The 23,868-nt window shown below is 36.0% G+C and overlaps 1 protein-coding gene across 19 annotated transcripts in view; it reads right to left on the bottom strand.

The window, feature by feature from the left end:
* The window catches only part of ST7L (suppression of tumorigenicity 7 like), a 142,685-nt gene that overhangs the window by 98,790 nt on the left and 20,027 nt on the right, over window positions 1-23,868 (bottom strand). For all 19 annotated transcript variants that reach the window (XR_003033852.2, XM_024989479.2, XM_059884704.1 and 16 more), the window contains 6 exons: window positions 18,740-18,818; window positions 11,092-11,246; window positions 9,498-9,595; window positions 8,995-9,109; window positions 6,408-6,480; window positions 5,385-5,487 (listed from right to left, as the gene is read on the bottom strand). Coding sequence is in view for 18 of the 19 variants with exons in the window: in XM_024989479.2 (XP_024845247.1) it covers window positions 5,385-5,487; window positions 6,408-6,480; window positions 8,995-9,109; window positions 9,498-9,595; window positions 11,092-11,246; window positions 18,740-18,818 (623 nt within the window). In the remaining variant the exon portion in view is untranslated. The remainder of the gene's footprint in view (window positions 1-5,384; window positions 5,488-6,407; window positions 6,481-8,994; window positions 9,110-9,497; window positions 9,596-11,091; window positions 11,247-18,739; window positions 18,819-23,868) is intronic.

Below are 23,868 nucleotides of genomic sequence, written 5' to 3'. Positions count from 1 at the left end.
AATCAGTTATATTCCAAGAAAGATTATTTTTAAAAATTAAAAAAAAAAAAATTTTTTCAAAAACAAAGAGCCAACAAGCACATTAAAAGATATTCCATGTCATCAGTTATTAAGGAAATGCATATAAAAACCACAATGAGATGCCATTTCATACCTACTAGGACAACTATAGTCAAAAGACAGACAATAACTGTTGGCACAGATGTATAGAAATTATAAACCATTCTTAACCACTCTGCAGCATGAGACAGCAGAACATTTCATAGAAAAGTATTTTTAGACCTCTGCTTCCCATAATGGAAGACTGGGTAACTCAGATCAAATCTCCCAGATAACTAGAAAAGCTGTTGATTTTAAAAAATTGAATTAAATTTTTTTAAATTGTAAAAATTCTCCAATTTTTACATTGGAGAATTAACAAAGGGTAAAGAATTATGAGGCCACAGTCAAGCAAAGGCAGAAATCAAGAAGTAAGCCACACTTGGGGCTTCTTTTACTATAGGGACATTTGACAATTCTGGAAAAGATGCTTAGGAGGCTATTCAGCCTTTTTTTATCAGTTTCATAAGACTAAAGGAACAAAATTTGCAGTTCAAGGCCTGTCAAGAGTGAGGGCCCTGGCAAAACCCTCAGGATTAGACTGAGGCTCTGAAGGCTGCATCTTAGGAGTAAGAATGAACCAGAAACAAACTAAAAATTTCATGACTGAAGTCAGTTTAGTCATCCAGGTAGACCATAAAATATCAATCCCTGAAAATGAATTAAGGTGATCATGACCTGCTAGTGATTCTTCCTGGCATCTAAGGGCAAAGAAAATTCTCTCTGAAGAAATATATTACCTGAAGTTTTAAGCTATTTCTACAATTTTTCAAATAAAATATCTGGCACATAGTCAAAGAAAATGAGGCATAAAAGAAAAGACAGTATAAATATGATGCAGCAGAAAAAGGCAGATAATAAAAACAGATACAGAGAAGTTCTACATATCAGGATTATCAGAGAAAGAATTTAAGATAACTTACTTTAAATTTTCAAAGAGATAGTAGATTACATTAAAATTTTTGGCAGAGAATTCAAAACTACAAATAATGTAAGAAATGTGAAAAATAAACAGAAATTCAAGAATCAAAAAATGTTTTAAAGGGGTGAAATCACACAGAGTATGTTTTCTGGCCAAAACGCAATTATGCCAGAAATCATTAATAAGAAGATAATCTTCATATGTTTGGAAGTTAAATACATCTCAAAATGGAATAAATATACCTTTAATCAAAGAGGAAGTCATAGAGGAAATTAGAAAATATTTTGAACTAAATTATATAAAAAGTAATGCTATACTATGCAGTTAAAATTATATTAATATTAGAGGTTAAGAGACTTAAATGGATCTATTAGAAGAAGAAAGACTAAAAATTAATGAGTTAAGTAACTTTAATAAGATACATGAAATAAAAAAAATAAGATGGCGCTGAACAAAGTTGAAAGAAGGCCATAAAGAGCAGAAATGGATGGACCAGAAAACAAATAGTAGAGAAGATGAACAGAGCCAGAGCTCAGTTCTTTGCAAAGACTAATAAAATTGACAAATCCCTGAGGAATCCAATGCGGGGGCGGGTTGGGGGGGGGGGTGCCAGTAACCAGTGCTATGAATTGAAAAGTGGATGTTAGAACTGATCCTGCACATATTAACAAGGTAATAAAAGGATTTTATGAAATCTTTATGCCAGTAAATTTGAAAATTTTGCATGAAATAAATTCCTAGAAAAATATACCTTACCAAAAACATAAGAAAAAATTAAAAATGTGAATAGCTATGGAATGGTTAAGTAACTGAATTTGTAATTAATATGAAATTTGTAAGAGAAATCCTTCTAACAAAGAAAAATACAGAATCAGATGGCTTTATCAGCAAATTCTACCAATCACTGAAGGCAGAAATAATTCTAATTTTTACACAAATTATTCCTGAGAATGATAACAGGGACCACTCCTTAACTTGGACTTCCCTGGTGGCTCAGAGGGTAAAGTGCCTGCCTGCAATGCGGGAGACCTGGGTTCGATCCCTGGGTCGGGAAGATCCCCTGGAGAAGGAAATGGCAACCCACTCCAGTATTCTTGCCTGGAAAATCCCATGGACAGAGAAGCCTGTAGACTACAGTCTATGGGGTCGCAAAGAGTCGGACACGACTGAATGACTTCACTTTCTTCTTTCACTTTCACTCCTTAATTTGGTTTATAAAGCCAGCAATAAAAGAAAAGTATTGATCAAAAATATAAGAAAAGAAGAAAGTGAACATAATTAATGTCAGGATGGTGGTCACCCTCATACACTATTAGTGGGAATGTAAATTGGTACATTTTGATGCCTTTGAACTGAGGTGTTGAAGAAGACTCTTGAGAGTCCCTTAGACTGCAAGGAGATCAAACCAGTCAAACCTAAAGGAAATCAATCCCGAATACTGAGTACACTGGAAGGACTGACACTGAAGCTGAAACTTTCAATACTTTGGCCACCTGATGCAAAGAGCTGACTCATTGGAAAAAGACCCTGATGCTGGGAAAGATTGAAGGCAGGAGGAGAAGGGTACGACAGAGGATGAGATGGCTGGATGGCATCAGAGACTCAATGGACACGAGTTTGAGCAAGTTCCAGGAGATGGTGAAGGACAAGGAGGCCTGGCATGCTGCAGTCCATGGGGTCACAAAGAGTCGGACGTGAAGTGAGTGACTGAACAGCAACAAACTGGTACAGGCACTACGGAGAACAGTATGGAGGTTCCTTAAAAAACTAAAAATAGAGCTATCATATGACCCTGCAATCCACTCCTGGGTGTATATGAAGAAAAATATGATCTGAAAGGATACATATTTACCACATATATTCACCACCAATATTCACCACAGCACTGTTTACTATAACCAAGACATGGAAGCAACCTAAATGTCCATTGACAGAGGAATGGATAAAAAAGATGTGGTACACATATATAATAGAATATTACTCAGCCATTAAAAAGAATAAAATCATGTCATTTGCAGCAACATGGATGGACCTAGAAATCATCATACTGAGTGAAGCGAGTCAGACAGAGGAGAAATATCGTATGACATCCCTTATGTGTGGAATCTAAAGAGGAATGATACAGATAAACTTACGAAACAGAGAGAGATTCACAGACTTAAGAGAATGAACTTGTGGTTGCAGTGGGAGGAATGGAAGGAAGGGATAGTTAGGGAGTTTAGGATGGACATGTACACTCTGTTACATTTAAAATGAATCACCAACAAGGACCTACTATCTTAGCACATGGAACTCTACTCAATGTTATGTGGCAGCCTAGATGAGAGTAAATAAAGACAGAGAGGGAGAATGGGGGAGAGTGGATACATGTATATGTATGGCTGAGTTCTCTCGCTTTTCACCTAAAACTGTCACAACATTGTTGACTGGCTATACCTCAATACCTCACTTCATGGCAAACAGATGGGAAAACAGTGGAAACAGTGAGAGACTTTATATTATTGGGCTCCAAAATCACTGCAGATGGTGACTGCAGCCATGAAATTAAAAGACACTTGCTCCTTGGAAGAAAAGCTATGACCAACCTAGACAGCATATTAAAAAGCAGAGGTATTACTTTACCAACAAGGGTCCATCTGGTCAAAGCTATGGTGTTTCCAGTAGTCATACATGGATGTGAGAGTTGGATGATAAAGAAAACTAAGCGCCGAAGAATTGATACTTTTGAACTGTGGTGTTGGAGAAGACTCTTGAGAGTTCCTTGGACTGCAAGGAGATCCAACCAGTCCATCCTGAAGGAAATCAGTCCTGAATATTCATTGGAAGGACTGATGCTGAGGATGAAACTCCAATACTTTGGTCACCTGATGCGAAGAACTGACTCATTAGAAAAGACCCTGATGCTGTGAAAGATTGAAGACGGGAGGAGAAGGGGACAGCAGAGGATGAGATGGTTGGATGGTATCACTGACTCAATGGACATGAGTTTGAGTAAATTCCAGGAGCTGGCGATGAACAGGGAGGCCTGGTGTGCTGCAGTCCATAGGGTCGCAAAGAGTCAGACACAACTGAGCAATTGAACTGAATTGAACCTCAATACACAATAAAAAGTTAAAATAAAGAAAAAAAAACAGTTCTTTCCTTTAGGCAGGAAGGAAGAAGCTGTAATTGGAAAAGGGCAGGTGGGTTTCTGGGAAATGACAATGTTGTTTCTTGACCTCAGTGGTAGTTCCCACTTATTTGCTTTATAATAAATCATCAAATGCACATTCTGTTTTTTTATTCTTTGCTTTTTATGTATTACAATTTATACTAAAATTTTTATTTAAATTTATGGAACCAGTTTCACTTAATGAGAGAACGGCATAAATATTGTTGACTTTCATTCTTAGATTTCAGTAATATTCTTGACTCTGTCTTTATTTACTCTAAACAGACTTACAACTCATATTTCTTGGAGATTATCTTTTAGAGGTTAATCCTTTAATATTTGCTAGTTTCCAAATTCCACTAACACATTATACTGAAATCTACAATTACATTTTTAAATAAAATCATATTCTTGAATACACTATACTTTCTAATTTGGAACATTGTTTTTAAAACCCAAAATTTCACCTTGGGGGATAACACACATAGATTAACCAATAATCCATATGTTTGCAAGGTATACAAAATAAAGACAAATGAGATGAGTACAGTTTTGTCTGGGAATAAATAAACATCAATTCAGCAGTTTACCGGAAACTTCCACATCGTTTCCTAACACTGATTATTTTAATTTGTCTTCAATCTTTGTCTACCTAGGCCTCATTTAAAACCCAGGCATCTGCCTAGATGTAAGAAGCTTTTAAAGTAACAGGAAATCTGATTTAATGATCTGAAATATGAATGATCGTTCATAGGGCCAAGTCATTTTATTTCTTCTCTGTAACTATAGTAAAAGGAACAGCTAACTGAACATACCTCAAATTTTATTTTGACAGCGATTATAAAGCCTATAGTGAAATATTGCTCCTATCTACCTTTCTAAATACTTTTTAACATCCCCTTTAAGGCAAACATCAAAACATAGCAGACTAAAACAATTCTGCCTCAAATTATGGAGACCCAAAATTTGGTCTATACACTGTTATGAATCTGATTAACTTAAATAAAAGTTGCTGGAGCTGGACTCTGGCAAGCGGGAGCCACGTTAGACATTACTGACAAAAAGTAGTATTTTCATCATTAAATTTCTTTTTTTTTTTTTTTACTTTACAATATTGCATTGGTTTTGCCATACATCAACATGAATCTGCCACGGGTGTACACGTGTTCCCAATCCTGAACCCCCTCCCACCTCCCTCCTAAAATTTCTTACTTTTGGAACATGAGGATTAAATTCCACAGCTCTATGAATTGCTTCCACAGCATTAATTTCTGCTGTGCTTAACCCTCTTCTGGAGGCTGTTTCTGGAGAGAATCTATAAGAAAAGAACAAAATGAAGAAATAAATATTTAAATACATAAATATTTTAATTTATTAATTAAGGTCATCTAGCCCCTGAATCAGAGGTTTCTGGTGATGGCAAAAGTCAAAGTCAAATAGCTACTATACTTTGGTTCAACATATAAAAGAAGGCAGCATAAGAGATAGAAATCTTCAAGTTAAGGTGAAGAAAGCCTTCAGAAATCCATTAAAGTCACACTTTGAGCAAAGTAATGAAATAATAAATGCTACACAAGGACATCTAGAGAATCTCATGAAGACAGAAGTATTATATTCTTAGCAAACATTCACTGAGAGGAAAAAAATCTGTGAACATTTCATTCTAATTCACATTAAGGCATTGTAAGCTAAAGTAAAAGAAAACATTTGCTATTTGGTTGGTTTCTGAGTATCTTACCTGTGGAATAAAGAGAAATTCATTAATGGCAGCCAAAAATACAAGGAAATCACAATAATTCAGAATTATAATCTTAGAACAGATAACATGAAACCTATTTCCCTACCATACAACCTTATCATTATCATCACAGCTACTATGTACTGAATATACTTTTTGTCTAGCAATGCTTTCGGCATTTAACACACATAATCTTCACACAACCACCCTATAGTATTATTCTTATTTTATAGATGAGGAAGAAACTCAAAGTGATTAACTTGACCAAAGTTCCACAGCTGGTATGTTGTAGACTTTGAATTTGCACCCAAGTTTACTTAGCTCTAAAAACCTTGCAGTTTCCACTGTTACAGACAGTAAGAATCTTCAAAGCCCCGTAAGTTAAGGGTTATTCAACAGGAAGTTGGGGGAAAAAAGCATTTTTAAAGTCAGTGAATGAAAAACATAATATTGATTTTAGCAGTCTTTCTAAACTTGTAGTTTTCATAACTACTTACTTATCTGAAACAGTCCTTGTCTTCAATAGTGCTGCTGTATAACAGATGGCTGCTGACTTTGGAAGGCTTATATCTATAATAATAATTAATTTAGGTAAGAAACACATAAATATCTTAGGACAATTTTTAGTAATAATAATTCATAGTTCAATTCAACAGATATGTTGATAATAAAGCAGTAAAAGCACATGGACATGAAATTGGAAGACCTGAGTTTGAAATCTTGATTCTACTATTTACCAACTATATATCTTTGAACTAGCCGCAACTTCTTTAACCTCAGTTTTCTCAAAATAGAGAAATGATAATTTTCTAGCATAGATGTCTGTGAAAGTCCTCATACAATATTAGAAAGTACTCAACAAATATTTATAAAAGGCTGCTTGCTGCTGCTGCTGCTAAGTCACATCAGTCGTGTCCGACTCCGTACGACCCCATAGACAGCAGCCCACCAGGCTCCTCTGTCCCTGGGATTTTCCAGGCAAGAATACTGGAGTGGGTTGCCATTTCCTTCTCCAATGCATGCATGCTAAGTTGCTTCAGTCGTGTCTGACTCTGTGAGACCCCACGGACAGCAGCCCACTAGGCTCCCCTGTCCACGGGATTCTCCAGGCAAGAATACTGTAGTGGGTTGCCATTTCCTTCTCCAAATAGGCTGCTTACAATAATAGTATCCAGGGAAAAGGGCACTGTATAGATAGAATACATAAAACCTCCACCTATTCACAGAGAAAAACTAAGATTAAAAAAAAATTAACAGTAGTTAAATCTAAGTGATATAACCATGGGTGATTTTCATTTTCTTCTTCCTATGTTTTCGCATTTTCTACATTTTCTTAAGTGATAGTCTTTTATAAAATAAAAAGAAATTGAGAACTATAATGAAATTATCTTAAAGAATGCCCCAAACAATGTTATCAGGAGAGTAAGACTACAGGACTCTCTTTCCAGATTCCAGAGTTATACTAGCAAATGGAGAACTAAAGAAGTAAACTTGCTTTTAACTTTTTTCAGGACTCTAGAAGAGTTAAAAACTGGGGACTGATAAAAATAACTGAAAACATAGAGGCATATCCAGGTTGCTAGTTTTATTTTATTTTTAATGAATAGGTCCATTCTGATTTTTCACATTCAGTCCTTAAGCTTGTTCATCATACATATCATAAGCAGGCCATACATCTGATAAGTAACATATGGAAAGAATTTCTCACAAATTTCTCCATGAGCCTATATTACTCTAAAGCACTTCCTAAGAATTCCAGATGTTTAAAAGAAATAAACTTCTCTTTCCAAGTGTAATACATTTCAAACTTTCTAAGTCACGGGGATTCCTAAGCTAATGGGTAGGAGCTTACAACAGGACAGTATGAATAAGTGACATATGTGTTCTGATATAGTGAAAGCTATGACAAGAAAAATTATGCTTGTTAGGATGTTCTCAGTTTCAGGTTAAAAGCTGATGGCTCACTCAGAATGAGGAGAAAGACTATGCTTCTTAAAAATTATCTCAACTCCATTTATGATAAACTGGCACTGTTATAGTACAATAATAAAAACAGCCAACATATATTGACTTCTTACTTTGGGGAAACTAGTAAAGAAATCGAATACCTAAATTTAAGTTCAGGCTTGCCACTTACTGGCTAGGAGACCTTACCCAATTACTTAGCCTTCTTCAACTCCAGTTTCCTTATTTATTAACTGGAAATAGTAAAATACTTGTCCTACCATCTTTCAAGATTGTTGTAAGCATCAGATGAGATAATAAATTACTCTTTTTAACTAAAAAGCATTGTAAAATGTTGTTCTGAGTTACTCATATATACTGCTAAGCAACTTCTGTTAGCCTTCTCCATCACTCCAAAAGAAATGAAGTGTATAGCACTCCATACTTTTCCAATTACGTCACCTAACATACTATGCTTCAATGTAACTACTATCCATTTGTCTGTATGTTCTACCAAACTGCAAACCCTTTAAGGGTTAAGTCCATGTTTTCTTGTTTACCACTGTATTCCAAGTGCCTCACACAGGCACTAAAACAAATGAATATACTTTGACAGAGGGAAAATTTTTCCCTGCAGACTTTTGCTACCAAAAGTATTGATAAAGAAGATACTTAGGGGCTTCCCTGGTGGTCCAGTGGTTAAGAATCTGCCTTGCAATTCAAGGGGACATGGGTTCAACCCCTGGTCAGGGAACTAAGATTCCACGTGCTACAGAGCGACTAAACCTGTGCACCACAACTACTGAGCCCTCACACCACAACTAGAGAGCCTGTGCATTGCAACGAAAGATCTGCGTGACGCAACAAAGATCCTGCATGCGTCAACTAGGACCTGACGTAGCCACATAAGTAAATATTTACAAAAAGAAGAAGATACTTAATAGTGACTTGTGTCCACAGATTCTAAATATTGACTGGAAAGAATGCAAAGAGAAAGTCACAGAAATACCAGAGTAGGATACCATTTGTGATCACTTTATATTGGGGGAAAAAAAAAACACTCTAACTATGCTATCAACTAAGAGGGGCTTCCCTGCTAGCTCAGCTGGTAAAGAATCAACTAAGAGAATTATCACTCACCATCATATTTTGCTAGAACTGCTTGGACATCTGCATAGGCCTGTAATTCTAAAAGTGATTCTAGGAGATTTTCATGGATGTTCAACATGGTAAGAGGAGGAAATTCTTTCATTAACTGTATATTAAAAGAAAAAAAGATTAAAATTATAGCAAATGAACTCAATACAGAAGTAGAAATTCTTTATTAAAACTTTGGAGACTCAACCTCTAAGAAATTTGTGTATATTAAGTATCTTGTTATAAAACTATCAACTGAAAAAAAAAAAAAAAGATTCTGGGGAATCCCCTAGGGGTCCAGTGGTTGGCGCTTTCTCTGCCAGGGCCTGAGGTTTGATCCCTGGTTGGGGAGCTAAGATGCAACAAGATGCATGGTACCACCAATAAATAAATGTTACAAAATAAAAAGCCACACAGTGATTATGCATTAACTTAACCAGCAACTTAAAACATATTTTCCGTTTTGAAAGAATAAAGATAAAGGTTAAGTCATCAAATTTACTTACATCTCTCATTATTTTTACTGCCTCTCTTATTCTTCCCAATTTTCTTGCACACATTGCCAGTCTTCTTTTAATATACACCAGTACATTGGTATCTCTCCCTATTTAAAAAAAACAATAAATGACCCAAAACTATCACTTTTATATTATGACCAGCTATTTCCTTAATATATTTATCTATCAATTTTATTAGCCTGGAAGGCAAATAATTTTATATACCCTGGAAGGTTCAATTAAAATTAAATTGTGTCAGAATGGAAGAATATTAATAATTGTTGAATTTGGGTAATGAACAATGAATGAAAGTTAATTATATTGCTATATTTTTATAGATGTTTGAAGTTTTTTATATTAAAGGCTTAAAATATATATATGTATATATATACATATAGGACTATTTTTGACTCTACATAATCTGAGTACAGTATATATAAAGTAATATGTGTATACTAGGCAAGTAGATTTTACTATTAAAAGACATACATTAATAGAAGAAATAACATGAATCTATTAAGTTTCTGTATAAACAATCTACTATTTTAATATTATCTATTATTTTAACTGACAAAAGATATTCAAAACAAAATTTATATACTAGTGTAAATTTTTGCTCAAGGGCAAAACTACTTCTAGAAAGGGCTAACAAATATTTCTGAACCTATCCCATAACTAAATTTGAGATTATACAAGGACAAATGGCATGACTTTTTTACAGATGTAGTTTCATTAGTTCTAAACTGTAAGATTATATATTCCCACAGTTGTGCGTTATAACAACATGCATTAATGAAACATCCTATATACATCAATATTTAGTTTAGAGAGAAAACATCCAAATTTTAATTTCCACAAACAAAAGATTTGGAACTTAACTCCCAGCAGATAATTCATTATATAAACATATTTCAATTTATTGCCTACTCTTTGCCAAAATCATGAAATTAAACCCTCTGGCCACACAATATAGCAGGAAGCAACAACATTACAAATTCTAACATCTTTGGTAAGTGTCTCAATCACAACTGGGAGAGTATGCCTAGAGTGGAAAGAAAGGATGTCAGCTGCTATGGCCCATATGATCTCAAACATACTGTAGAGAAAAAAACCACCAAAGAAAGAGTCAATACCAAGTGTAAGGCTGGTTTTTGTGCTAAAGGGCCACTCCCTGGCACTATATGGAGATATTTTTACAGCCTGAAGAGCAAACCAAATGATATATATACCTCTACTACTGCTTAGGTAAGGGTGGATAAAAGTAACAGCTGTTTATCATTATTAGAAGGTTCTCTTGAATCTTGAATATTTTTGAGTTGTGTTTCTCCAATGACCAGCCCAATTCTTGCATGAAATAAATTACTGTTAAGTTTCAGAGCAGCACATCTCTCAATAACCAGAACAGATCTATTCTCTTCCACAAACATTCTCTAGCTAGTACACATTTCTGTCTTGCTGACTTGAACAGATCTGTTATATCTCATGAAGAGCAGCTAACTTTTAAGTATTAAGTTTTTAAAAATTTATTGTATTGTGTTTTACACATAAAAGAGGCAACTGCAGGAACTAAAAGACAGGTGAAAATTAGTTCATATTCACTTACTCAGTTGAGCTTCATGCTGAGGACTTTGGTGCTGGCACTGTTGTGACCGCCTATAAATTGTTTCTCCTGCCTTGAGTGCCTGTTTAAATAACCTTTCGGCATCTACAATAGTTGTTGCTTCTTCCTCAGCCAGTAGAACATATGCAGTGGCACAGCTTTAAAGAAAGCAAGCAAGACAATTTTAAGGAAAATGGTAAAGCAAGTAGTTTCTTTCAGTTCAGTTCAGTCGCTCAGTCGTGTCCGACTCTTTGCGACCCATGAACTGCAGCACGCCAGGCCTCCCTGTCCATCACCAACTACCGGAGTCCACCCAAACCCATGTCCATTGAGTCGGTGATGCCATTCAACCATCTCATCCTCTGTTATCCCCTTCTCCTCCTGCCTTCAATCCTTCCCAGCATCAGGGTCTTTTCCAATGAGTCAGCTCTTTGTATAAGGTAGCCAAAGTATTGGAGTTTCAGCTTCAGCATCAGTCCTTCCAATGAACACCCAGGACTGATCTCCTTTAGGATGGACTGGTTGGATCTCCTTGCAGTCCAAGGGACTCTCAAGAGTCTTCTCCAACACCACAGTTCAAAAGCATCAATTCTTCGGCGCTCAGCTTTCTTTATAGTCCAACTCTCACATCCATACATGATCACTGGAAAAACCATAGCCTTGACTAGACAGACCTTTGTTTGTAGTTTCTTTAGGGTATGTCTATTTACATAACATTTCCCTATCTTTACCTAACTTTCTGTAACAGGGAAGAAAATTTTCTATTCTAAGTTAATCACTAAAGGGATGTTGCCTATAAACTTAAATTATACATAATAATACAACTCTCAGAACTCTGCTTCCCAGGATATGAGCATTATGCTAAAAGACTTTTATTTAGCTCACAGGAAACATCTTGGCCAGGCCCACCTGGGAGGAAGAAATTAACACACTCCTCCAGGGGTGGATAGGAACCAGGAAATGTTTGACTTCACTCCTTTCCCTTTTAGTATAAAAGAAGACTGAATTCTAACTGAGGCAAGAGAGTTCTTTGTAAGCATAAATGCACCATCTTCTTGATTTTCTGGCTTTCAGAATAAAGCTGTTATTCCTTGCCCCAACAACTCATTGCTCAATTATTGGCCTGTCATATGGCAAGCACTCGCTATGAGGTCGGACTTGGTAACAAATTTCAGTTATTCATAAACACTTTCTATTTTTTGTTTTTGTTCTATTACTGTTGTTATACCCCTCTTGTGAAGGGGTATTAAATTGTGTTTTTCATTTTTATTTATCTTATGATGAGTGACATTGAGCACCTTTTTATGTACTTTTTGGTCATTTATATATCTTCCTAGAAAAAATGTCTATTCAAATCCTTTGCCCATTTTTAATTGGGTTGTCTTTGTTACTGAGTTGTAAGACTTCTTTCTATGTTCTGAATACTAGGCCCTTATCAAATATGACTTGCAAATATTTTCTCTCAACCTGTGGGTTGCATTTTCACTTTTTTGACAATATTCTTTGATTGCACAAAAGCTTTTAACTTTGATGAAATCTAATTTATCTAACCATCCCCAAGAAAAAGAAATGCAAAAGGCAAAACAGTTGTCTGAGGAAGCCTTAAAAATTAGCTGAGAAAAGAAGAGAAGTTAAAGACAAAGGAGAAAATGAAAGATATACCCATTTGAATGCAAAGTTCCAAAGAATAGCAAGAAGAGATAAGAAAGCCTTCCTCAGTGATCAATGCTAAGAAATAGAGAAAAACAATAGAATGGGAAAGACTAGAGATCTCTTCAAGAAAATTAAGAGATACCAAGGGAACATTTCATGCAAAGATGGGCAAAATAAAGGACAGAAATGGTATGGACCTAACAGAAGCAGAAGATATTAAGAAGGGGTGGCAAGAATACACAGAAGAATTATACAAAAAAGATCTTCACAATGGTGTGATAACCACCAGATAACCACGATGGTGTGATCACTCACCTATAGCCAGACATCCTGGAATGTGAAGTCAAGTGGGCCTTGATGCTTAGGAAGCATCACTGTGAATAAAGCAAGTGGAGGTGATGGAATTCCAGTTGAGCTATTTCAAATCCTAAAAGATGATGCTGTGAAAGTGCTGCACTCAATATGCCAGCAAATTTGGAAAACTCAGCAGTGGCCACGGGACTGGAAAATGTCAGTTTTCATTTCAATCCCAAAGAAAGGCAATGCCAAAGAATGTTCAAAAAACACACAATTGTACTCATCTCACACGCTAGCAAGTTCAGTTCAGTTCAGTCACTCAGTCGTATCCGACTCTTTGCGACCCCATGAACCCCATGAAACATGCTAGCAAAGTACTGCTCAAAATTCTCCAAGTCAGGCTTCAATAGTATGTGAACCGTGAGCTTCCAGATGTTCAAGCTGGATTTAGAAAAGACAGAGGAACCAGAGATCAAATTGCCACCCGTTGGAAAAAGCAAGAGAGTTCCAGAAAAACATCTACTTCTGCTTTATTGATTATGCCAAAGCCTTTGACTGTGTAGATCACAACAAACTGGAAAATTCTTCAAGATATGGAAATATCAGACTACCTGACCTGCCTCCTGAGAAGTCTGTATGCAGGCAAGAAGCAACAGTTAGAACTGGACATGGAACAACAGACTGGTTCCAAATCAGGAAAGGAGTATGTCAAGGCTGTATATTGTCACCCTGCTTATTTAACTTATATGCAGAGTACATTATGCAAAATGCCAGGCTAGATGAAGCACAAGCTAGAATCAGATTGCCGGGAGAAATATCAATACCCAGATATGCAGATGACACCATGCTTATGGCAGAAAGTGAAGAGGAACTAAAGAGCCTCTTGATGAAAGTGAAAGAGGAGAGTGAAAAAAAAGCTGGCTTAAAACAACATTCAAAAAACTAAGATCATGACATCTGGTCCCATCACTTCATGGCAAATAGATGGGGAAACCATTGTTTCAGTGGTTTCAGTGAAAGACTTTTTCTTGGGCTCCAAAATCACTGCAGATGGTGACTGCGACCATGAAATTAAAAAGACGCTTGCTCCTTGGAAGAAAAGCTATGATCAACCTAGACAGCATATTAAAAAGCAGAGACATTACTTTACCAACAAAGGTCCACGTAGTCAAAGCGATGGTTTTTCCAGTAGTCATGGATGGATGTGAGAGTTGGACTATAAAGAAGGCTGAGCACCAAAGAATTGATGCTTTTGAACTGTGGTGTTGGAGAAGACTCTTGAGAGTCCCTTGGACTGCAAGATTCAACCAGTCAATCTTAAAGGAAATCAGTACTGAATATTCACTGGAAGGACTGATGCTGAAGCTGAAACTCCAATACTTTGGCCACCTGATGCGAAAAACCAACTCCTTGGAAAAGACCTTGATGCTGGGAAAGATTGAAGGCAGGAGGAAAAGGGGACAAGAGAGGATGAGATGGTTGGATGGCATCAGTGACTCGATGGACATGAATTTGAGCAAGCTCCGGGAGCTGGTGATGGACAGGGAAGCCTGGTGTGCTGCAGTCCATGAGGTCACAAAGAGTCAGACACGACTGAGCAACTGAACTGAACTGAATCTTTATTACTCCCTTCCTTCTGCCTTGAGTTTAGTTGGCTCTGCATTTTCTAACTCCTTAAGGTATAAAGCTAAGTCCTTGATTTAAGATCTTTTTTCTTTATTAATGTAGGTATTTACAGCTATAAATTTTTCTCTGAGCATGTACTGCTTTTGCTGTATTTCATGATTTTTGATATGTTATGTTTTCGTTTTCACTCATCCCAAAGCATTTTTCTAATTCATCTTGTGATTTCTCCTTTGACATTATTTGTCTATAGAGTTTGTTGTTTAATTTCCACACATTCCAATATGGTGAAATTTCTGAATTTTCTTCTGTTACTGACTTCTAGTTGCATTTCACGGTAGTGAGGGTAGATAGTTTATATGATTTCAATCATTTTAAGTTTATTGAGAATTATTTATGCCCTAACTATGATGTATCCTGGAGAATGTTCCATGTATACTTCGGGTATATGGAAATGTTGTTGGGTAGGTATCTGTTAGATACAGCTGGTTTACAGTATTGTTTGTTCAAGTCTTCTATTTCTTTGTGTATCTTTTGTCTAGTTATTCTATCCATTATTGAAAATGAGGTGTTGATGTCTTCAACTATTATTGTTGAACTCTATTTCTCCCTCAATTCTGTCAGTTTTTGGTTCATACACTTTGGGGCTGTCTTATTAGATGTATACAAGTTTATAATTGTTGTATCTTCTTGATAAATTGAACTTTTGTCATTATATAATGTCAAACTTTGTCTTGTAAAAATTTTTGTCTTAAATTCTACTTTGTCTGGTATTAGTTTAACCACTCCATTTCTCTTTGGCTACTATTTGCATGGAATTTTGTCTACACTTTCACTTTGTACTTGTGTCCTTGAATCTAAAGAATTTAGATAGCATATAGTTGGACTACTTTTTTTCCCTATCCATTCTGCTAATCAATGCCTCTTAACTGAAGAACTTAATCTATTTACCTTTAAGTAATTAGTGATAAGGAAGAAATTGTTTCCTCCATTTTCCTATTTGTTTTCTATATATCCTGTCTTTTTTGTTGCTATTGTTCTCATTTCCTGCATTATTGCCTTCTTTTGTGTTAGATATTTTCTAGTATACCATTTTGATTCCCTTACTTCTTTTTATCATATTTTTTATTTCTTAGTGTTTAACAGTTAACAATTATATTTAACAACTTACAAAAACCAAGAATGAATTAACAATAATTTAGTTTCAATAGTTTCAAAACTTTGCTCCTATATCGCTTCTCCCCCTTTATGTTGTTATGGTCACAAATTGCAACTATATAAACTGTACATCCATCAACATAGATTTACAAGGACTGTTTTATACAGCTGTCTTTTAAATCATATAGATAAAAAGAACTTCAAACCAAAAAAAAGTTAATATTGACTTCACTTGCCTATGTAGTTACACTTCTGGTGTTCTTCACTGCTTTGTGTGGACTCAAGACTGTCTAGTATCATTTTATTTCACCCTGAAGGCCTCCTTGTAGCATTTCCTGTAGGAGAAGTTCAGGTCTACTAGCACTGAACTGTTTCTGTTTATCTGGGAATGTCTTCTTCTTCTTTTTTTTTTTTGGAAGGACAAGGTTGCTGGACACAGAATCCTGAGCTAACAGGTTTTTTCTTCCTGAACTTTAACTATATTATTCCACTGCCTTATATGGTTTCTGATGAGAATCAGCTGTTAATCTTTTTTAGGATTACTTATACGTGATGAGTTGCTTCTCTCTTGCTGCTTTCAGGTACCTGCCCTTATCTCTGGCTCTTGAAAGCTTGATTATAATGCATCTCATTGTGGATATCTTTGAGTATGTCTTATGTGGGGTGCACTGAGCTTCTCTGATGTATAGATCCAGACCTTTCATCAAACTTGGGATCTTTTCAGCCAGTATTTCTTCAAATAGTCTTTTTTGCCTTTTTCTCTCTATCTTTTTGGGACTCCATTATGCATAGGTATGTTTAACAGTGTCCCACAGGTTTCTTAGGCTCTGTTCTCTTTGCTTCATTCTTTTATTTTTGACCAAAATCAAGTTTGCTGATTCCTTCTTCTGCCTGTTTAGATCTGCTGCTGAACCCCAATAGGAAATTTTAAATTTCAGTTAAACTTTTCAACTCTAGAATTTCTATTTAGCTTTTATTATTTCTACCTCTTTACTGATACTCTCTAATCTGAGACAGATTCTCATAGTTTCCTTTAATTCTTTGTATATGGCTTCCTTTACATCCTTGAGCATATTTTAAATAGTTGATTTAAAGTTTTTGTCCAGGAAGTCCAAAGTCTGGGCTTCCTCAAGAGCAGTTTCTATTTATTTCCTTGTCTCTGTGAAAGGCATATTTTGCTGTTTTGTATGTCTTATTATTTTTTTGTTGTTGAAAACTGGAAATTTAAAATATTATAATCTAGCAACTCTAGAAATCAGATTTCATCTCCTTCCCAGGGATTGTTGTTGCTGTTTATAGTTGTTTAATAACTTCTGAACTGATTTTGTAGTTTATTTTCTCTATCATGAGTGACTAGTGAAGTCTCTGCTCTTTTAGCATAATGGTTAGTTAGTGACTTGATAGAGATTGCTCTAAACCCCTGAAATCAAAAACAAGACAAAAAACAAGTCTTAGCAGATGGGTTCTGTGTGTGTGTGGGGGCATACCTTCAACATCAGTCAGGCAGTTTACAACTCTACCTTAGCTTTCACTTTCTGTTTGTGCAGGACCTGAAAGTTAGACAGACATGAGAGCTTAGGGCCTGAAGTCTTTTCTGAGCAAGTGCCCAAACTTGGGCATGTGTGTAGCTGCTGAGATTCCAAGGAATATGTGGAAGCTTTTAAAAACCTTTATTTCCCAGTTTCTCATTCCTCAGCCTTTCCCAAGCTTTCTAGTTTGTCTATTGTTTGCCTGTTGTTACCCCTTGCTCCTGGCAGCAGGCCCTAATACATTTGCTGTTAAATATTTTTAACAAATGCCAGCCCACCCACCCCACTAACGGCACCCCCTCCCCCAGTATAGCTGTGTCAGTACTGGGAGAGTTTCAAATTAACCAAAGTAAAAAAGGCAAGCCCTTAGAGCTGGTCCTTCACGGGTTCATCAGACCAGTCAGACCATTTTAGACCACAGTTCTTTGAGAATATGATCCAGTCTGCTTCCTTTGATAGACGGAATTATACCCAGAAGGATGACTGTTGTCTTCAAGGCGGTTACCACTGAGCTAGGGGGTGGAGGATGGGGTTAGTGTAAGTTAAAATACCAAAAATAAATAAATAAAGCTCTCTTAAAGAAATTCAGTTATTTCTTAAAATTGATTAAGCATTCTTTAGGTTGCAATAAACTTCTGATTAGTTTTCAGAGTCTCAATAAACTTGATTCACTCCTTGTTGAGTTCCCTACACTGACATTTTGTTCTACCCTGGGTAAGTCTTCTTAATAAGGATTAATATATCTGTGGTAGGGGAGAAAGGAGGAGTACAGGGACAATGATAAATTCACATTATTCAGGAGGTATTCCTTGATTAATCCCAACTAGGCCCATTTTTCACTCTTGGCATTTATTTAATATTAGATCAATATTTATTGATCTGTCTTAAATATTAAGTTCACTTATACTTTTTAAAATACAAAGTTGATAAAAGGAACTTAAAAAAAAAATGCTACTAACATTAAAAATAATAAGGTTAGAGCCATGTTTTTCTTATTTTGAATTCCTTTCCCAATCCTCCAATCCTACTAGCAACTAGAGGTCTCAGGACTGAATGAATGCTTTCAGTGAATGACATAAATGAAAAACAAAATTAAAATGAGTGGCATAAGTATTTTAGTACTCTATCAAGTGTCATCATCAATTAGATCAGTATTCTTCCTTTTGAAAAATATTTCTACCTAATTTCTATTCAAAAGCACAGAAGATAAGTTTACAATTTCAGAAGCAAAAAACAAATGTCAATGAACACTGCAAATCTGTCCCTAGTATGCAAAAAGGGGACTATTAATGACTCCAAATGTCTTAGGGATAGAAAAAAGGAAACAAAATCATTTGCCTGGGTTTCCTTCAAAACAAACTTATTTTCCATATATTATATTTCAAACTTACTCATTGTTTAATTCTAAAGCTTGATAGGCTGCTTTGATTCGAGCTGGAGGATTCCTTTCTCTCCATGCCTTCTGCATAACTGTAGGAAAAACATTTCAAAAGGTAGATGAGGTGACAAACATAAAATATCTTATGCAAAGAATGATTTATAAGAGTAAACAAAGATTAAATAACATGTTCTTAAACATAAACAACAAACTGGGGTGATGGCTCACATTAACCTTATGAAAAGTTTACAATAAATTTGGAAGCTTCACATAAAATAGAATAATATTATTTCTCTGATTTATATGAATAATAACATAGGTGGTACTCAGTCAAGTTAACTATATCATTATTATACACGAACATTTATATATCTAAATGTATATTAAAATTGATATCAGATTATAATTAATGAAATATTCTTGTTCTTTTATCCTTTTGGAAAGGTTCTATGGAACTGCTAAAAATACACAAAAACCTTAAAAACCAGAGTTTTTATCTAATCAAAGATTCAGTTCATAAAGAATGCTTGAATTTGTATTTTATATTAAAGGGGGGAAAAAAGGAATTAATTTAGGACACAGTACATTTATGGAAAATATGAGTCTCTACTAAGAGTCAAGAAAAGCCTGAATTAGTATCTCTCTGGAATAACAATATTAGTTTTGTTATCATTTACTATACCAAATTTAAAACTTCACATTAAGCAAAGTTTCTTTAAAATTAAACAAACAAATAAACAAAGAAGATCCATGAAACTATTTGGCCTATTTCAAGTTTGATAAGAAAAATAGAGAATCTATGAATGTTGCTTTTGGACAGAAACCTACAACTGTCCAGAAAGAATAATATGGAAAACGTTTAAGTTTTCCTTTGGAAACAAAATATTAGTCTTGGCTTAGAAATGGAGATAATATATTCTACTTGTGTAACAAAAATACATTTCTCATATCAAACATGTCACTAGCTAGCTGACAGCTAATGCTTCCTGAACTTGACAGACTGATGCAAGTCAGCACCCATATGATAATAACCAGGTAAAGAATAGCATTTTGCTTAAACATTAAAATATTACCTAAAAATCAAATATAATACTTAACTTGCCATTTTTAATGATGAGGCTCTCTTCCATAAGTTACATAATATTTTCAGGTCTAATTTTGACATTGAATTTTATTAACGATTTAAATGGTTACCTGGTACTCTAGCATATTAAGTATACATAGTAATTTATTTAACCAGTTCTCTTTTGATGGATAATTAATTTTTTGCTAATATAAAAATGATATAAAAACTATGATAAACATCTTTTAACATCTATCTTTGTATATACCTGGCCAAATATTTCATTTTTAGAAGTGGAATGGTTAAAAACATATGCATCTTTTAAAGGACTTTGGATATATATTCCCAAATTCCTCTCAATGAGATTGTATTAATTCACATTTTTTCCGGCAGTGCAAGAGAGTGACTATTTCCCCACTTCCTTAATAACCCTGAGTAGGAAAATCCCATGGACAGAGGAGCCTGGTAGGTGGCAGTCCATGGGGTCGCTAGAGTCAGACACGACTGAGCGACTTCACTTTCACTTTTCACTTTCATGCACTGGAGAAGGAAATGGCAACCCACTCCAGTGTTCTTACCTGGAGAATCCCAGGGACGGGGGAGCCTGGTGGGCTGCCGTCTATGGGGTCACACAGAGTCGGACACGACTGAAGCGACTTAGCAGCAGCAGCAGTGTCAATCTTTGCTAATTTAATACATGGAAACTATCTCACTTTCATTTGTATTTCTTCAATTTCTAACAAAGTCATCTAATCTACCATTAAGCATTTATTTTTTGTTATTCATATATTTTCAAATACTCTATCCAGCCCTATTATTCCTCACAACCAATGTAATTCTAAGCTAAAGAGGAAACAGGAAATAAAGAAGAGGAAGGAAAATATTTACTTCCCTCTAAAACAAGGTTTAGAAATCATTTAGTATTCAATGGTTGATTTAGTATTTAACTGTTGATTTATTAGAGTCTTCAAAAGTTCTCTTTAAGAATTCACGATATGCTGAAGAAATAACACAAGCAGTTAACAATTTAATCAAATTTATCTATTTTTCAAGTTAAATAATATTCTAATATGCTAACAAGCAGAAGGGACTAACTACCATTCAATCTAAGACCAGAGGTCAGAAATATAAATGCCTTGAGACCTTGCAGAACTAAAGTACATGCACTGTCTAGAAGAGAGAATCACAGTTAAGGTCTAACTGATTACTGCCAAGTGGAAATGTGGGTCCATATTTTCCAACTTAAAATTGTGAAGCTGGAGTTTAATGTTAAATAGCCTCTTGATTATAGCTGTTCACTGTCCTAAACAAACAAATCAATAGAGTAAGAACAAAAATCTACTAATTTAGTAATTACTAATGACAACAACTATTTCTGCTTTATTGACTATGTCAAAGCCTTTGACTGTGTGGATCACAATAGACTGTGGAAAATTCTGAAAGAGATGGGAATCCCAGACCACCTGACCTGCCTCTTGAGAAATCTGTATGCAGGTCAGGAAGCAACAGTTAGAACTGGACATGGAACAACAGACTGGTTCCAAATAGGAAAAGGAGTACGTCAAGGTGGTATATTGTCACCCTGCTTATTTAACTTCTATGCAGAGTACATCATGGGAAACACTGGGCTGGAAGAAGCACAAGCTGGAATCAAGATTGCCGGGAGAAATATCAATAATCTCAGATATGCAGATGACACCACCATCCTTATGGCAGAAAGTGAAGAGGAACTAAAAAGCCTCTTGATGAAAGTGAAAGTGGAGAGTGAAAAAGTTGGCCTAAAGCTCAACATTCGAAAACGAAGATCATGGCATCTGGTCCCATCACTTCATGGGAAATAGATGGGGGAACAGTGGAAACAGTGTCAGACTTTATTTTTTGGGGCTTCAAAATCACTGCAGATGGTGACTGCAGCCATGAAACTAAAAGACGCTTACTCCTTGGAAGGAAAGTTATGACCAACCTAGATAGCATTTTCAAAAGCAGAGACATTACTTTGCCAACTATAGTCCGTCTAGTCAAGGCTATGGTTTTTCCTGTGGTCATGTATGGATGTGAGAGTTGGACTGTGAAAAAGGCTAAGCGCCGATGAATTGATGCTTTTGAACTGTGGTGTTGGAGAAGACTCTTGAGAGTCCCTTGGACTGCAAGGAGATCCAACCAGTCCATTCTGAAGGAGATCAGCCCTGGGATTTCTTTGGAAGGAATGAAGGTCAAGCTGAAACTCCAGTACTTTGGCCACCTCATGTGAAGAGTTGACTCATTGGAAAAGTCTCTGATGCTGGGAGGGATTGGGGGCAGGAGGAGAAGGGGACGACAGAGGATGAGATGGCTGGATGGCATCACGGACTCAATGGATGTGAGTCTAAGTGAACTCCAGGAGTTGGTGATGGACAGGGAGGCCTGGCGTGCTGCAATGCATGGGGTCGCAAAGAGTCAGACACAACTGAGTGACTGAACTGGACTGAACTGAACTGAATGACCATAGTCAAGAGAAATTTGTCACATCACACATATAGGCACATTTTTCTTTTTTAAATATAAAACTATAGATATAAATCATTATATTTATATGACTATCTGTAAAGATCAATATGGAACCAATAGTCTATTTCTTGACTATCACTCATGGATAAAGTCTAGTTCAGTCTTAACGGGGATTTTTCATACCTCTAGAAGTACTACATAAAACTTTGCAATGACCAAAATGGGACACATAATTTTAAGAGAATCAACCTCTAAAGCTTCAACTTTATATGACTCTTTACTGTGTCTGATCTAATTGAAGAATGTTCCTCTGATTAGCCTATGTGTTACGCTGGTTTCTCTTTCCACAGGCTCCTTGCCTCACCCTGCTCCTTTAAAGATATATTACCTATTCCTACTTCATAAAAGAAAAGCTTACTTTTCACCCATCCTGAATCTTTCCAAGGTGCATTGCCCTAGAGTGTAAAAATATACAGGTGCCTCAGGAACAAGTTTGGGTTTCGGAGCAACTGTTTTTAATCAAGAAACCTATAATAGAGATTTGTGTCTTCACTTATTTAACAGGGAAGCTCAGTATTAGAAATACAAGGGGCTACCCTCATGGCTCAGCTGGAAAAGAACCCACCTGTCAATGCAGAAAGAGAGTACTCTGGCTGCTGGAAGTTCTGAATTCAAGTATATTGTAGAGTGGGGAGGGAGTAATAATTTTTACCAGATCCATTTATCAGCACCCTTTCTCCCCTTACTATCAAGCATGCACTGTCCCTAAGGGAAGGTTCTCATAGCAAGGCAAAGAAAGCATTAGTAAGGGATAATAAAGGCAGTAGAATCTTGTTTTGGCCAAGTGATAAGCTCAAGGCAAGGCTCCAAGACTTACCTATCTTTTCATCTTAGAATCTGAATTCAGAAGAGAGATGGTTGTCATAGGGATGAATGCTAACATGTCTCTTTGAATTTAAAAAATGAAGTCAGACTTCTCTGTCAGAAAGTATGTCTGACTCGGTTGACAGGAATGACAATGAGAACTCACCCAGCCAAATAGGTTATATGGAGGACCTTTTTCAAAGCTGGAAGAGGCAAACATGTAGCTCTATGAATTTGACAAACATATAAAGAACAAGATTCCATTTAGAACTATATGGTCAAAAGAAACTTACATTTTTAACAAAAAATTACACAAAACTGTTCAGGACTGGGGGAAAGAGACTCTTGGAGGGCACAAACAAAATCTTGTGCGCACCAGAACCCAGAGGAAAGGAGCAGTGACCTCACAAGGCTGAGCCAGACGTGCCTGTCAGTGTTTGAGAGTCTCCTGCAGAGGCATAGGTCAGAAGTGGCCTACTGAGGGGATGGGGCACTGGCAGCAGCAGCCCTGGGAGGTGTGTGTTGGCATAAGTCCTTTTTGAAGGTTGCTAATAGCCCTACTTTTGAAGAAAGTAGGGAAAACCACCAGACCATTCAGGTATGACCTAAATCAAATCCCTTACGATTATACAATGGAAGTGACGAATAGATTTAAGAGACTAGATCTGATAGAAAGACTGCCTGATGAACTATGGACGGAGGTTCATGACATTGTACAGGAGACATGG

The sequence above is a fragment of the Bos taurus genome, chromosome 3, assembly GCF_002263795.3.
Source record: "Bos taurus isolate L1 Dominette 01449 registration number 42190680 breed Hereford chromosome 3, ARS-UCD2.0, whole genome shotgun sequence".
NCBI lineage: Eukaryota > Metazoa > Chordata > Mammalia > Artiodactyla > Bovidae > Bos > Bos taurus.
This window is presented reverse-complemented; position numbering and strand designations above follow the sequence as displayed.